Here is a 16,639-nt window from a genome sequence, read left to right on the forward strand (position 1 = left end):
ATGAAGTCTTCGTCCTCCACCGCTACCAGCCCCCTAAGAGAATCAATAAAATGTTTTTCATTCATTCATTCCGCCTGCCCGTGCCTAGGCACTGTATCTGCTGCAGCTATCGGCGGCTGCATCATATGCCTGCGCACTGCAGAAGCAGCATGCATTTACCTGCTGCGTCACTGTTGGATCCGCGTAGTAGCATAAAAGGAAATTTAAATGAGCCTCGATAGGTTTCTCGCAGATAAATACCGCTTAGGGAACTGGCTAACAGGGAATGGGCCGCGGTATAGTAAAGCGCGAAGTCTGGGAGTAGATCGGCATCTGACATTCACTGTACTTAATAGCATGCAAGTTACTGCGTTCATTTACCTGAACATCAGGATAGTGCAAGAAAAAAAAAAGCACATATGTAGCTGCACACATTTATCAACTTGAGCCGGTGTGCACGGGGCGCCGGCAGGCTCACTCAGCCCCAAGGAATGCGTTCTTTTGTTAACAGCACAGCATATGATTCAATGGCGCATTTTATGGCATTTGATATTTACTTGAAACTGCTTCTTAATATGACCAGCGTAATTATTTTATTCGAGTAGAAAGAAGTGTGGTAAGTTCTGTAAATCTTGCGCAGTCACGTTGGCGTGCTTAATCCTTAAGAAGGGTAGCGGATCGGGCTAGTTGGTGCAGATTTGACATTTTTAGAAGCGCTAAAACACCGAGGAAGCGCTCGTCCCTGTCTGTTCCCTCTGCGTCCTCGGTGTTTTAGCGCTTCTGAAAATGTTAATCCTTAAGAACCACCAATTTTACCAGCCACTGAATGGGAAATTTGAACTGAATTACTGACGCTATCATATTCTACGTGTTAAAATATGCTTACTAATTGTCTTACGAATTATTCAAAAACAAAAACACTACTAAAAATTTGCAGTCGTTTTAAACATATCTGCACATTAGCATTCACTTTCGGTCCTGAAAGAGAATGCAACACTTTAAGAAAAAAAAACGCAGTAAATGTTGAAAATTAATACAAATTAAATTTGACATCGTTTCACATAAACTGACGTTAGGAAATTACGGGTTGGCGAACTCGGAGAGAGAAACAAACACAAAATAGGAGTTTAGCGAATTTGTCGAAACTACCAAAGCGTCGCGAGCGGCCGACGTCAGTATGTTTGCGTTGCACATGGCGCGGTGTGACGAGAAGTTTCAGTTGCAAGAGAAGCGCTAGGCGAGCTTATTTCGAATGCAACCTCCTGCGACACGAGCAGTCAGGGCAGTGCAAGATGCAACACACAGAACACCCACGGCGTTCGTCGTCGGGCACGCAAGAGTAAGGGCGCGCCTCTCCTCTGCTTGCGTGGCGCTCTGGCGAAGCAGCGCATAGAACTGCACGCGTTCTATGGGCTTTTCTTTCGGATTGCGTACGCTTTAATTTTGCGCGGACACGCGGCGCCGAAGCGAGCATTGCCGCACACGCGTCAGGGATGAATGATCTGGGAGGGAGGAGTGCACAAAGACGTCGTAAAGCAGGCAGAGCGGCTGCGCCCCTGATGACCACGTCCTGATCGCAGGAGCAGCGGTAGCAGCATGTTCGCGCTTCGGCTGGTGACGCTGGACCACTACCTGGCGGCTCCGTCGGCGCCGCTGGACCCGCTCGTGTCCAAGCTGGGCGGTTGGGAGGTCTGGCAGGTTCCCGTTGTGCGAATCTTCGGCGTCACGCCTGCAGGTGCGTGCCGCCGCGCTAGTGTCTTTGTCTGCCACTTAGCACGACCGGGGACTGCGCGAGATCCCGGATATGTCACTCTGCATGCCTGGAGTGCGCGCTGGCACTTACACAAGGAGACCCAAAATGGTCGCGAGAAAGGTTGCCTGGTGGAAAAAGTGATAATAACTGGCCAAACTTTCTCCTGTCTGCTTTGTTACATATTTCACACGCATGTCCGCCTTTTGTTTCTGAACGCATTGACGTCATAATCGCCAAAATTCTACAGAGAAATGAGCTGACAGCTTGGCATTAAAAAAAATCTTGCAAAATGACTGATATAATTTTCTGCCTTCTTAAATTTACTTTTTAGCAAAATGGAAAAGAACTCTTTGCTTCTAAGTCTAGTCAAATCAAGCTTAATGCTACGATGCTAAGATGCAAAGAATTTTACTCTGCTTGGCTGTGGGTTTACTTGCAAAAGGTTACACAGAAAGAAAGACCTCTGTGCGCTGGAGCACTGACCTGAGGGAGCAAGAGGCGAAGAAGTATGCAAGGAATTAGCAGACGGAGACCTTAAAGTATTGTGGGCACCAAGCTACCACTTGCCATAAAAATTGCAAAAGAAATTTTATTTTTTACCAAGGAAAGCCTTGGCTTATGTATACAATGTACAAAAACCACTTACATCTTAGTTCTTCCATTTCTGGCGTGCAGTGCAGTGCGCCCTGGCCACTGACCACATGTGTTGAGTTTTCCATGTATGGCATCATGGCCTCCACACCTTGGCAGTAGTTGTTCGTCATTATCAGCCTGACTATACCCGCTGCAGGACAGAGGCCTCTATATCTCCAATTAATAGTGTCCTGGGCCAGCTGCGACCACCCTATGCAAACTTCCTAATCTCATCTGCCCGCCTAACTTTCTGCCGCCCCCTGCTATGCTTGCCTTCTTTTGGAATCCGATCTGTTACTCTTGAGGACCATCGGTTATCTTGCCTTCACATTAATGCCCTGTCCAAGCCCATTTTTTCCTTTTTGATTTCGTCTAGGGTGTCATTAACCCATGTTTGATCCCCGACCCTCTCTGCCCTCTTCCGGTCTCTGAACGTTACACCTATCATTTTTCTTTACGTAGCTCACTGCGCTGTGCTTAAGTTGAACCTAACTTAAGTTGAACCCTTTTCGTAATCCTCCAGTCCGTTTCTGCCTCGTAGGTGAGTATCGGTAAGATACAGCTGTTATATACTTTTCTCTTGAGGGATATTGGTAAACGCATTCATTGTCTGAGAGAATCTGCCAATTTCGCTCACGTGATTCGGATCTGCTGCCACTACCTGCTGTAAATAGACGGATTCCCTTACCACTTTCACCACCTCACTGCCATTGATTGTGTGAATATGGTCTATTGTCGAGTACCTTTTGTGAAAGCTTGCCTGATTGAAGTCTAAAGCTGTCCTTACTCTATTAGTGATTGCCTTAGTAAATACCTTATACGCAACAACCAGTAAGCTCGGCAATTTTTCGGTCCCCTTTTCGGTCGGTAATTTTTAAGTTCTTGACGTCTCCTTTCTTATGGATTAAGATGATATTAGCGTTCTTGCAAGCTACTGGTACGCTTGAGGTCATAAAGCATTTTTTATACAGTGTGACTAGCTTTTCTAGCACAATCCCCCCTCCGTCCTTCAAGAGATCTGCTGTTGCCTGATCCTCACCAGCTGCTTTCCCCCTTTTCATAGCTCATAAAAGCTTTCTTTACTTCCTCTTATGTTACTGGCAGGATGTAGCAGAGTGCACGTTTCGGCTAGTTGGTGAACGATTCGTAAACAGCGCAGAAAAGAACAAACACAAGGACAAGAGCATACCTGCCAACTCTTCCAATTTTTCAGTAAAATGTATGAATTTTGATCCGTATTACGATTTTATGAATCTTGCCTGAAATATTACGAGATCTAAAATTTATTTGCGATGGACGTTAAAAATTCTGTGAAAAAAAAACAAAACTCCGTTGCTGGTGGTAACCTTCTGCCGCCACGATAGAGGGATATGTACGCCATCTGTGAAATGAGCAGCACCTGGAATACTGTAGAGTAAAACTTCGTCAATTCGAAATAAATAACCATTTATTCGTACTCCTCAGCCTCGGTTAATTCAGATAATCCACGCTGCCGTCACAGTCCTGCTGAACATCTCTGTAAGACTGTGGCGATGGGGGCTCGTTTATTCGGACGCCCTGGGGCTGGCATTGGTCAATTCTGACGGGCTCCCAAAAAGTGGTGCAAAAAGCGGGAGCCAGGTGGTGGCTGCGGCCACGCGCGACCGCGCGAGTTGGGGCCCAGCTTTTCCTCCGAGACGTCACGCGCTGGCGCAGCGCCCCTAGCGGGAGGAGCGGGAGTCAGGTGGTGGCTGCGGCCGCGACCGCGCGAGTTGGGGCCCAGCTTTTCCTCCGAGACGTCACGCGCTGGCGCAGCGCCCCTAGAGGGAGGAGCGGGAGTCAGGTGGTGGCTGCGGCCACGCGCGACCGCGCGAGTTGGGGCCCAGCTTTTCCTCCGAGACGTCACGCGCTGGCGCAGCGCCCCTAGAGGGAGGAGCGGGAGTCAGGTGGTGGCTGCGGCCGCGCGCGACCGCGCGAGTTGGGGCCCAGCTTTTCCTCCGAGACGTCACGCGCTGGCGCAGCGCCCCTAGAGGGAGGAGCGGGAGTCAGGTGGTGGCTGCGGCCACGCGCGACCGCGCGAGTTGGGGCCCAGCTTTTCCTCCGTGATGTCACGCGCTGGCGCAGCGCCCCTAGCGGGAGGAGCGGGAGTAAGGTGGTGGCTGCGGCCGCGCGCGATCGCGCGAGTTGTGGCCCAGCTTTTCCTCCGGCTGTCGTGACGTCACGTCACGTGGTTGCGCTAAAGGTCAATGGTGGCTGCCCGGCCGCGCCCAAGGGCTGAACTGAGTGATTGCAATATGCAACGCATAAAAACCACAAACAAAGCAAAAGCCTTCACGCAGGCGCATCAGGGTAAGTGCTCATGCAGGCGCGTCAAGATAAGAAAACTCCCTTTCATGCAGAACCACCATGCGGTCGGCAACACACGTGTGTTGATTCTTACGGATGTAATAGGCCTTTGCAACCTCTCTGGTTAGCTGATTAGGGTGTTGAAACAAGATATTGGTTTGATCAAGCAAAGGCTTTCGAACAGTGCTTAGTGAGACTGGATGAAGGCGACTTTTTCACGGACAAAAAATGCTCTTGCAAGCGCACATTAAGGCAGTGCCCCGTTTAACCGATGTAGGTCCGGCCACAAGAGAAGGGAATGTGGTGCACCACTCCTTTTGCACATCTGACATAGCGGTTCCCGTGGTTCACGGTGCACCGCTTCCTTTTATCACGTACGCCGCTGCTAGAGTGCACAGCAACCTTCGCACAAACACTACTAACTTTTTGAGGGGCACAGAAGAGAACATTAACACCATATGTGCTACCCACGTTTTTTAGTTGATGAGAAAAACCGATGAACATAAGGAATAACTGCAATATTTTTCTTTTTCTCCTCCTCAGAACCTGTAAGAAGTGACCTATTATAATCTCTTACTTTTTTGGTCTTCCTTGTCCGTTGTCCTGAGTGCGCTTCATATATTTTTACAAGATGCAATACCAACTAACTCAAATGTCGATTCTGTTTCTGTTCAGTGCTAGTGCTTCTTTCTTGTGCTGCTCTCTCCGCCGCACCTGTAATTTATATGCCCTCTTTATGATGCACTGACGACAAATCCGTTTTGCTGCCTCATGCCCTGCTGACAATTTTTCGTGGCTCAAGCACTATTCATGTGTCCAACACGTTCTCCTGTCCTACCACTTTACTCTGCGGCCAATCGCTTGGTAGTGTTGCCTTGCTCGATCCCGCCGCAGCATACCCCCTCGTCAATAGAACTGCCGGCCTTCACATCAGCGCCATTACGCCTGTTCCCATCAGCCATCCATCTTCTCTCTATATTTTTCACTGATCCGTTTACACTGCCTGACGCCTACACAACGAGTCCAACTTGTCGCCATCCTACAACATTTCAAAGCTTCGTTCGACTACCAGCAACCTTCCTTGGGCCGCGCAACCACCATTATCCACTGTATTGATGCTGGCACCCATGCCCCTTTGCGCCAACGTCCGTACTGCGTGTCAGCCACTGAGTGTCGCATCATTGACGAACAGGTGACCGACATGCTTAAGTGTCATGTGATCCAGCCGCCGCACAGCCCATGGACATCTCAGGTGGTTGCAGTCAACAAAAAGGATGGTTCCATCCGGTTCTGCATAGGCTACTGCCGTCTGAACAGGGCTGCACGCAAAGATCCCTCGTATTGACGACGCCCTCGACTGCCTGGAGGGTGCTGAGTTCTTTTCTTCATTGGACTTGTGCTCCGGTTACTGGCAGGTGGCGATGGCAGAGGCCGATCGCCCAAGAACCGCTTTCGTCACACCTGATGGGCTATATGAATTTACTGTCATCCACTTTGGCCTTTGCAATGCACATTCGAGCACATGATGGACAACTTTCTCCGAGTGCTCAAATGGTACACATGTCTTTGTTACCTGGACGATGTTGTGATCTTCTCCCTGGATTTTTCGTCTCATCTCCAGAGCCTCAAGACTGTTCTTCTATGCTTGGCTGACGCCGGCCTCCGACTTAGTTTAAAGAAATGCCGCTCCGGAGCTCGGCAGCTTATCATTCTCAGGTGTGTGTCAAAGGATGGCGTTCCCTCGGACCCGGCAAAGTTGTGCGCTCAACATCTTGGGATTCATGCGCAAAAAACTGTCATTCTGCTATAATTCGTTATAAAATAAAGAAAATAGGGATAGCAATCGCAGCTAAAGCAAAAGCTAAGAAAATCAACCTTAAGGCCTATTCCCAGGGTTACCTCGTTTATGCCTCATATGCTTTTGCTTTTGGTCACAAAAATATGGTGTTGCAACCAATGGATGCTCTGACTATCTGATCTCTTCATGAGGGATGCTAAGATGGCGGTGCTCCGTTGTCGGAAACTGACAGAATTTGTGATGCACCAGGACCATCAAAAGCACAATTCCCTCACAATCTTTGATGTCGTTTTCTAAATTTGTGCTGTATTTTTTGCTATAGTTTTTTTGTCATGAGACGGGTGAAGGCCTGAGGGTTGTGAAAAAAAAAAATGAATAGAAAATTATGTCGAAATTGGCCATATACCCCGTAATAGGGCAACAACCGGCATTTTTGTATCTTCGTGGATTTTATTGAAACTTTCATGGTAGGTTCTTCGCAATCTTCTCATCCTTTGTGATAGATTTCGCTGCTGGGCGAAGTCTTGTTACAGCGCAAAAGAATTCTAAAATTTTGAATTTCGTGACCTTAATTGGGGCGACTTCTGTGGGCAGTTTTGCATGTGTGACATCATAGTTTGGCTCGCTTATTGTTATTTCCTCTGCGTTTGTTGAAGAACAAAATTTTGCACTTGTTTTTGGTCACTTCAGACAAATAATGACCCAAGCTGTCGCTTACGGTACAAGTTTAGCCAGTCAACATGCACACAAGTTTTTGGCAGCATCTGTGACGTCATAAACTGGCTGAAGCCCAGTTTTGGTTTCACGGTTCCTGCTGTTTTAAAATATACGTCTTGGTATTTTGTAAAGTTTTTTGTACTCGAGAGAGGGGACTATGTGACGTAACTTTCAACTGAAATGTTCAAAAAGCCTTGGAGTTGGCCTTTTAATCAGGAACTCTGTTGCTAATACTACCCACCGCGCTGGCTTATTGGCTTTGTCATTCAGCTGCTGGTCCCCAGGCCAAGTTTCGATGCAGGCCTTGGCACCATATTTTGATGAAATACAAAATGGGACCCATGTGCTGTGCGACGTCGGTGCAGGTTAAACTACACCAGGTGGTTGAAATTATTCCAGGGCCTTCCATTGCGGCGTCCCTCATAGGCAGTGTGTCACTTTAGGGCATTAAACCCCACAATTCTGTTGAGTTCACCCTGATTTTTTCGTGATAATAATGCGATAGCATTTATATTATCGTCTGACAAAAAAATTCTGGCTTCTCTGTCACGAAATTCCCCTGTTGGTTAAGAAAGTTCTGGCGTGATCAGCACCACCAAATTTGAAAATCTGAGGGCCTCCAAAATTTATAGGTTGGCCCACCCCCCAAAAAGACGGCCAAAATTCTAAAAGTAGGACCACCCCAGAAAAGGGATTAAGGTTGATTAAGGTTGATAATCCAATGAAAGGTAGTTGCATATTCTAGGAGGTGATGACTCATACATACATATAAGGGCAAGGAAACCAGTTCTGTAGGGAGAATCATTGCAAGAAGAACGTAGACTCTCATTGTAGACACCACAGCAGGCAATCTAAATGCTCTCGCATTTTCTTCTTTAAGAATGCGTTAAGAAGGCCCCCCAAGTATTTTATAGCATACTGTGATGACCCCCATAATGCGCAGGTCCACACGGGACGGAGAGGCAAAGAGACACCGTATGGCTCAGTTTAAACAAACAGATATATTCAATAATTATACATGATTAAGATTCAGAGGCTGGGGCGTCTGAGCTTACGTGCCGACGACTTCATGGGGGCGATGGAGTGGCTCCGGAGTTGGGCTCGAGCGGTTGCTGGCAGAAGCTGCACGCCGTCGGGCTTCGGCGCTGAAGGCCCTCTTGGCGAACGATGTCGTCCTGAGCGTGCCTCTTCCGTACTGCTTCTCGATTTTTATATCCTCTTCTCCACACTCCCTAGGGTGAGGACGCCCACGCCGGAGGGGAAGGAGGGGGGGCTAGGGCTTTCACTTGGGCGCACAAACATACCACCGCATCGTGGTCTCGCCCCCCTCACGTGTTGAGTCCGCGGGAAAGAAGGTTGTCTTCGAGGTAGCGCATAGCGTCGGCTGTGGTAAGGCGCGCTCTGGCTTGCTGACAGTTCCCGCGGGTCACCGGCCTCCATTCTCCATCCATCAACTGACACTCGCTCCTCAAGGTAAGGCGCGCTCTGGCCCGCTGACAGTTCCCTTGTCCTGGAATGTGCTCGGAAGGGCCGCCCCTGGAACCGCCACGCCAATTGGGGAGGATAAGCCCGTTTCCCCGCGGCGGCGGGTCCGGTTGGGCTTAAACCCCTTCGTTCTGGTTGTCACTCTCAACGAGCATGGCTGGGTAATTGATGATGCCTGTCATCTGGGTCTCCGTCTACGCCGCGCCGTCGAACGTGGAACCTCGTAGCACACACAAGGAATGTACCTCGTAGCACACACAAGGAATGTACCTCGTAGCACACACAAGGAATGTACCTCGTAGCACACAAGGAATGTCACAATACCAATGCAAGTCAGGCCTGGACTGAGGTTGTTGCTGGTTGTTGCGTGTCTTGTGTGCAGTGTGGCTGTTTCGTGCAGGCCAGAAGGCATGCCTGCATGTACATGGGGCCATGCCATACCTCACGGTGCCATGTGCGGAGCCACGCCCCGAGCGCTTTGCGGTTGTGTTGGCATCCGAGGTTGACCTGCTGCTGAACACGGCGGCTGGACGGGCCACCAGCATGCACCGGCATGTGCACCATGTGGCTGTGATTCGTGCCACGTGAGTAGCCGCTGTCACCAGCCGGTGGAACTCTCTTTTAGTTGCCACTTTAGGCTTGAATGTGGTAGCATTCATCCAGATGTTGAGGCAGGCATAATCAGTGTTTCTGAAAACTCCTAAAAAGGAAAAGAGCCTCCATTGTCTATGCAAGTGTCTTGAAGAGCATTTCATCCCCTGTGGGAATGCCATGAAGTGATGACTTCATATTTGGCTTGGCCAGTGTTGGGCCAGAAACACGGATTCTGATACCCCTGTCATATGGGTATTTCGAAGGCCCTTGAACCAATAGTCTATCGGCTCAAAGGCCATTGAACGCTGCTACACAGGCAGTTTCAATGGCCATGCAGTCAATAGTCTATTGAGTGAACGGAACAGTGCGGAACTTTACCGAGATTTCGAGGGCCTTCGAGTGTTGCCCACCGAAGGTTGCTAGCATTGCTTTGAGCAGCACCATTGTGCACTTTCGTGCACGATATGTTTAAGATACAAAAGCATGAACAAACATTATTCTTCTATACTTTAATGCAAGCAGTAAAATAGTAGTCTGTACAATAATATAAAAAATGTATCAGTCTGGTTTAAAGTTGCTTAATTTATACTCTCCATCACAGAAGACACGAATGTTAGTGATGTCAGTTGTTGCCAATGTGTTACAAAACTGTGACAGCAAGTAGAACAAAAGGCAGTGGCTGTCAAGACAATGCAACTGACCTTTAAAAAGGACTAAAAAGTGCATTTCAACATTTGGATTAGATTTATAAAGATTTTTATTTGCACAATGTCGAAAGTAGTGATTTTGACCCCACACGAGCTTAGTGTAACACACGGGAACCATTTCAATGGCCTTTGAGATTTGCCATATAGCTGTGACACAACTCCTTCGAGTTCCATAGCGATTGAGAATCTCAGAGGCTCTCGACTCGATGGCCATTGACATTGGCCATGCGACAGGGATATTAGCTGCGTGGTGATGTGGCGCTAAATCTAGCCATTGTAACCATGATTATCTTTGTCTGTGCAGGTGAAATTCTTTTTTAGAGTATTTTTTTTGCTTTCACAAGTTTAGTGTAAATGAATGTTTGGTAATAAGCTCATATGGAAAATAGCAAAGCATTTCTTTTGAGAATCCAATTTTGGCCCAGCACTAGCCAAGTCGAATAGGAGGCCACAGTTTCCCTGCATTCCCACAGGGGGTGGAGTTCTGTGTTGCCATTTTCCCCCAAGGTGTGTGTCAAAAACTTTCTGCCTCAAGGCCCTGGGGTGCAGGGTCAATGATGGTAGTGTCAGTGCGTCTGCGGTAGATATTTATTAGAAATGGTGGTTGGTGTGTTAGTTGCTTAAAAGTGGGACAGTGACCTAGTAACTTTCTAGATGTAATGTTGGCATTGCATGAAAGTCAGTATTTGTATTTTAACTTTTAAGGGGGCGTATTTTGATAGTACTTTGTGAATTTGAAAGATTGGCTAAAGAAATAAGAGGTAAAAACACTGAGCCGAGTTGCACCTACCACCACCCGTTTCAGAGGGGCTGTTTTATGTTTTTTTTTTTTCTAGAGTGCCGTTTCAGGTGCTGACTGTTGCTGACTGAAAGTGCTGACTGTTGGCCCTTTATCTTTTCTGGACTAATAAAGAGGTGCTGGCCCAGCATTCACCCTGGGAAGCTTTGCAGTTATGTTAGAAACTTTCCTTAGTAATGACTATTACTGAGACATTGTGTTTTAAGAGGAAGTTAATAACTATAGTCGGGGACTATAAAAGCTGCTGCATAAGAAGAAAGGGTGCATCTGACCTCTGTAGCTTTTGCTGCATAGCCAAGAAAAGTTGTAAAGAAAATGACCTGTTCAGGCCTTGTGCCAAGGAGTGGTAATCGACAATTTTGCAGAGTCAAATCGTTAATAAATGGCTCTTCACCTCACTGGAGAGCAATTTCTCAGGAGTAGGTGGTATGGTCAATATATTTCCCCGGATAGTGTGTTTTTTCCCCAAACTTTTGTTTAAACGTTATCAGCGAGCTTCTGCTCTACCCTCTTGTCATTTTTAGTCTAAAGATCAGTATGTGAAAGGTACGGCTGCACCTGTGCTTGGACAAACTGTATGCTATTGGGATGCGGAACTGAAACTGTACTGTGGAGACTTTTTGCCGAAATGTGGGTTTGAGCGCTGAAGCGTGCAGCAGCCTGGCCATTTTGTCTTCTGTGTGGATGTGCAGGCGCCTGTATGGCTTCCATGACCGGGAGGAAACCTTCCTACGCATCTACCTCTACAACCCGCTGCACGTGGCCAAGTGAGTGACGAAAAAGCCGCTGGGCCGTGCTATTTATGTTGACTGCTGTGCAGTGAACTTCCTTCAGCGGACTTGCATCAGTGGCATTGCTGCTGTCATTGGCAGTCCTTTGTTCCTCAGCCCAGTGTTTTCTTTTTTTTTTTGCCGGCCACCAAATTCACTAAAAGGCTGCAGGGGGCTTCGTGAAGTGAAATATTGTGAAGTGGCTTGCAGAGTTTTATTCTACTTATTTGTTTAGAACACACTGTGGTCCCGTGGGAGAAAACTTCGAAAAGTCTATAAAACTTCCATGCTTACGTCTTCCTCACAGGCTAGTTAATGGGACTATACACTCCATTTCAAACAAAGCAGTCAATACTGTGAAATCTAGTGCGCCTTCGGGCAGGCTAAGTCTATGCCCAATAAATAGTTCATTATTCAACCACAGTGAACACAGGCATATTTCATTACAATAGATCACAAGTACCGTCACTGGGAACCTCCAGCACTTCGTTTTACCTCTTAGCACATTTTCATCCTTTGACTCATCGAGACTTGAGAAGTAAGAATGACATGTGCGGTATGGTATGTGACTGGTAGGGTGAATCACTGTGACTCCATCTGTGCCTCACAGCTTCGAATGTGATTCCCAGTGCTAGCACTTCGTTTTGTTCTATGCTTTGTTTTTGTCCTGAGACTTTGAGAGGAACTAATGATATGTGGTGGAGTAATACGGTTCTGCGGGCTGACTACTTTTGCTGCCTCTGCATTGTTGAGTGCTATGCATTAAACGGAGTGTAGTTCATGCAAATGCTAAGAAGTCAGAGTTTTCATGGTAGGTGTTATTTTCAAAGATATATTTCTTTGTTAAAAAAGTCTGCCAATGTTGTGAATGAAAGTTTCATCATTTATATGAAAAAAAATTTTCACTTTCCCAGCTGAGTGTTGCAGGTGCTGAGATTTGCAGCTGAGTGCATTGTGGTGTGTGTTGCAGGGTGGCAGAGCTGCTCCTGTCAGGCCTGGTGCAGAAGCGGGTGATGCAGCCGCACGAGGCGCATATACCCTTTGCGCTGCAGGTGGGCTCCGTTTGGCTCTGGAATGGGCCCAGTGGCTGAGGGAGGGGTTTCGTCACTTTGGGCCCACTTTGTTGTCTGGTTCCTGTGACGTTAAGCCTTCCCTCATGTGACTTGCTGATGCACATGGGGCATATTGCATGTAGCTCTCCAGCTTTCCAAATGTTCAGCATGCTATCAAGGACTGCAGTGGTGAAACGAATGAGGTCGTGAGAATGCGCACAGAGCGCTTGTTGCCAGTTGCTGCATCTTGGCTGTTCTGCTGATGTGACAAAACCCCCACTGCTCGTCTGCTTGCAGCGACTGGACGAGCAGCAGGGGTTGTGTCATGGCAGCAGAGCAACAGAGCAGACGATGCTGCAGCTGGCGTTAAGTGCACTCTGAGCATGATTGCAACAACGTCTGTTTTGTCACTGCAGTCCTGGATGGCACGCTGAATGCGACCATCTGGTTGATGATGCCCAGTTACAGTTAAACCTCAGTATAACGAAGTCAGAAAAATCTGCACTCAACTTCGTGACATTAAAATTTCATTATATTGAAATTCGTCTCCTATCTTGCAGAGAAACCTCCAAAACATATTGCGGGTGCAGAGAACGCACAGTACAACACTTTTATTTCCAATGAAAGTAGTCAGTCTCCTTTTTTGAGCTTTTTTCTTTATCAGCAAAAGCATTACCTGTCGTTCGTAGGCCTACAGGGACTGGATGGCCTCTTGGTCTTTTGCACTCGCGAAGTGCTTTAGTACATCGATCGTGCCAACCACATCCGTGAGTGATTGTTGCACTTGTCCTGAGTGTCGGCTTCGCTTCGCGGACGTCTTGACGGTCTGCGACCACGTTGCTCGTAATCGATTTTACTGTCCCTTCCTCCATCGTGAGGGCACAAGAGTCTCCAAAACCATAATCATCCAGCTTGACTCCCTCCAGAACAGCATTGTTGCTGTAAAGATGGTGCAAAGCCTCATCAGGCGCCTCTTCTCGGACATATTCTTTGGGGTTGCATTCCATGATGCGGATAACATTTCTAGGCTTGAAAAAAGTCCACTTTAACGGGGCATTCAAATTATAAGTTAAGCAGAAGCTTGTTGATGAGCTGCTGACGACAGGCAGACTTGGTACTGTTTATGATGCCTTGGTTGAGTGGCTGAATGAGTAATGTGCAGTTTGGGGGCAGAAACTTCAGCTCAGTGTGAGAGAGCTCCAAATCCTCGGTGTGGTGTGCGGAGCAGTTACCCAGGATAACGCACTCTTGGTGTCGAGCTTATTTCATGTTTGTGTCGAAGGTTTGCAGCCAACCACGGAAAATATTGCGCATCATCTACACTTTTTGGTTCCAAGTGTACTCGATTTTCAGCTGGCGCGAATTCCTGTATCTCCTGTATCCGCAGCGATGGCTCAGTGGTCAGGGCGTTCGGCTACTGATCCGGAGTACCCGGGTTCGAACCCGGCCGCAGCAGCAGCATTTGGATGGAGGCGAAAGGCATAGGCGCCCGGCTGCGTGATGTCAGTGCATGTTAAAGATCCCCAGATGGTGGAAATAATTCCGGAGCCCTCCACTACACCACCTCTTCCTTTATTTCTTCTTTCACTCCCTCCTTTATCCCTTCCCTTACGGCAGGGTTCAGGTGCTGATATGTGAGACAGATACTGTGCCATTTCTTTTCCCCAAAAACCAATTTTCAATTTTTTCAATTCCTGAAGCAACCCGGTTTCCTGCTGCATCTGATCACGAATGGCACGCTTGTCACTACTATTCTTGTTGACGCAGAGCAAGACTGAGATGCGCAGCTTGCTTTGTTTTCTGGCGTGGCACCAATTGCCTTTTAATGCTAGCGTACGATTTGGCAGCATCTGGTGGAGCAGCGCCGTTTCTTTGGCATTTTACACGTCTGCTGGATCATGGCATGCGAAGATCTTCGGCACTTCTGTGTTGACCCAAGCAGCCGATTCTTTCATGTCAGCCGATGCCGATTCGCCGTTTAGGGACAGAACACTGAATTTTAAGCACCCAATTGTTTTTCACTGCTACGGAAAGCTTGCTGTTTACTGTGCTCGATTCCGTAACAGTTTCATTAGAAACACTACAGACGATATTTACTGAGAATTTTTCGATCAGTGCGTCCACCTGTTTTTATGTAGGCCGATGCTGAAACCATGATCAGCAAAAGCGATGGTGATTGTATGTTGGCAAGTGATGTTCCAAAGAATACTATAGATCTCACCTTTCAGACAGTAATTAGACATTTTTGAATATATAATAACATCCATTTCAGTTTCCACGCCCAAAGCTATTGCAGCACAGTGATGTTTACTTCATCAATGAAAGCCTTAGTAGACCGTGGTTGCTGCTTCATCCAAGAAATTCAAAGCTCTGTGGCGCCATATAGTGACAAAAGCTAAAAGCACATCTTCGGCAATGTGAACGGTGCGTCGTTTTTCGTCGAAGGGCACACTAACAAGAGTGTAAACTTTAATAAAATATGAAGAACACTCCTGAGGAAAGAAACGAAAACAAATCGGTGATATTGTTACGTGGTCCAAGGCGAGGACGACGCAAGAACGACCCGGGCACAGCACACAAACCGAGAGCTCAGGGTTCGCACAGAGCACCCAAGCCCAGAACACGTGCACCACCGAAACACTTCGTTCACTTCGTCGTCACTCACAATATCCGTTGCACGGCCCCCGGTGTACATTAGAGCGTGTCAAGGGACGGCGAGAGGTAGGGCTTGAGGCGAAGAACGTGGACAATGTCACGCTGAGCTGCACGGGAGGTGATCTCTGGGAAGGCCGAGGCAATCTCGTAGATGACTGCGGTGACCTGGCGGAGCACACGGTATGGGCCAACATACCGGGACAGAAGTTTTTCGCAAAGCTTGACGCGGCGAGATGGCGATCAAAGCAAGACGAGGGCGCCAGGGGAGAAAGTGACTGTGCGATGACGGCGGTTCTAGTAGTTCTGCTGTGAGCCCTGCGATGCTAGTAGTCGCAATCGTGCGAGTTGGCGGGCGTGGTCAGCCCGGGCTATTGCGTTGTGTGCATATTCAGAAGGCCGTGAAGTAGATGTCGGAAGCAGCGTGTCCAAAGGTAATGGGGGCTAGCGGCAGTCCAAAAGATAGAACGGTGAGTTATTGGCAGTGTCATGACGGGAAGAGTTGTAGGCGAAAGTCACGTATGGAAGGGCGACATCGCAGTCAAGATGGTCTGAGGAAACATACATTATGAGAGTATCCGTGAGAGTGTGGTTGAGGCGCTCTGTGAGGCCGTTGGTTTGGGGATGATAGGTGGTGGTCAGCTTATGTTTAGTTGAGCAGGAACGGAGAATGTCGTTGACAACTTTAGACAGAAAGCAATGGCCGCAGTCTGTGAGAAGTTGGCGGGGTGCACCATGACGGAGGATGAGGTCGTACAGGCGAAAGTCTGCAATGTCAGTAGCAGTACTGGTGGGAAGGGCCCGCGTGACTGCGTAGCGAGTTGCACAGTCTATAGCAACGGCAACCCATTTGTTTCCGGAGATGGACGCAGGAAACGGGCCGAAAAGATCTCAGCCAACACGATAGAAAGGTTCAGGGGCCACATCAACAGGTTGGAGCATACCCGCTGAGAGAGTGGCAGGACGATTCCGGCACTGGCACTCGTCGCAGGCACGAACATAGCGGCGTATGGACTGGTAGAGGCGGGGCCAAAAGAAGCGACAACGCACGCGGGCGTAAGTACGTGAGACACCGAGATGTCCAGCAGTGGGGAGGTCATGGAGCTCGTGGAGGGCATCGGTGCTCAGGTGCTTGGGCACAACAAGCAGGGGGCCGGGTCTGGCGGGGTTCAGGCTTCTGCGGTATAGAGTGTCATCATGCAGCACAAACCATCACAGAGCAGGGTCAGGTGGGGAGGACTTGAGGCTGTCAATAATAGAGCGGAGCTCGATATCCGTCGCTGCTCATCGCCAACGTGAGCAATAGCAGAGAGCAAGAACAGGCCGGCGGCGCAGTCACTGCCAGGATGGTCAGAAGGGTCAACGGGATATTGGG

At 48.3% G+C, this 16,639-nt stretch overlaps 1 protein-coding gene across 1 annotated transcript in view; it reads left to right on the forward strand.

Moving 5' to 3' along the window:
- The first annotated feature begins 1,159 nt into the window (after positions 1-1,159).
- The window catches only part of PolZ1 (DNA polymerase zeta catalytic subunit), a 241,817-nt gene continuing 226,337 nt past the window's right edge, over positions 1,160-16,639 (forward strand). Inside the window, exons 1-5 of the mRNA XM_077629530.1 lie at positions 1,160-1,318; positions 1,560-1,714; positions 9,091-9,274; positions 11,483-11,557; positions 12,531-12,612. Of these exons, the coding sequence (XP_077485656.1) occupies positions 1,272-1,318; positions 1,560-1,714; positions 9,091-9,274; positions 11,483-11,557; positions 12,531-12,612 (543 nt within the window). The 5' untranslated portion in view covers positions 1,160-1,271. The remainder of the gene's footprint in view (positions 1,319-1,559; positions 1,715-9,090; positions 9,275-11,482; positions 11,558-12,530; positions 12,613-16,639) is intronic.

Source organism: Amblyomma americanum, chromosome 7, assembly GCF_052857255.1.
Source record: "Amblyomma americanum isolate KBUSLIRL-KWMA chromosome 7, ASM5285725v1, whole genome shotgun sequence".
Classification (NCBI taxonomy): domain Eukaryota; kingdom Metazoa; phylum Arthropoda; class Arachnida; order Ixodida; family Ixodidae; genus Amblyomma; species Amblyomma americanum.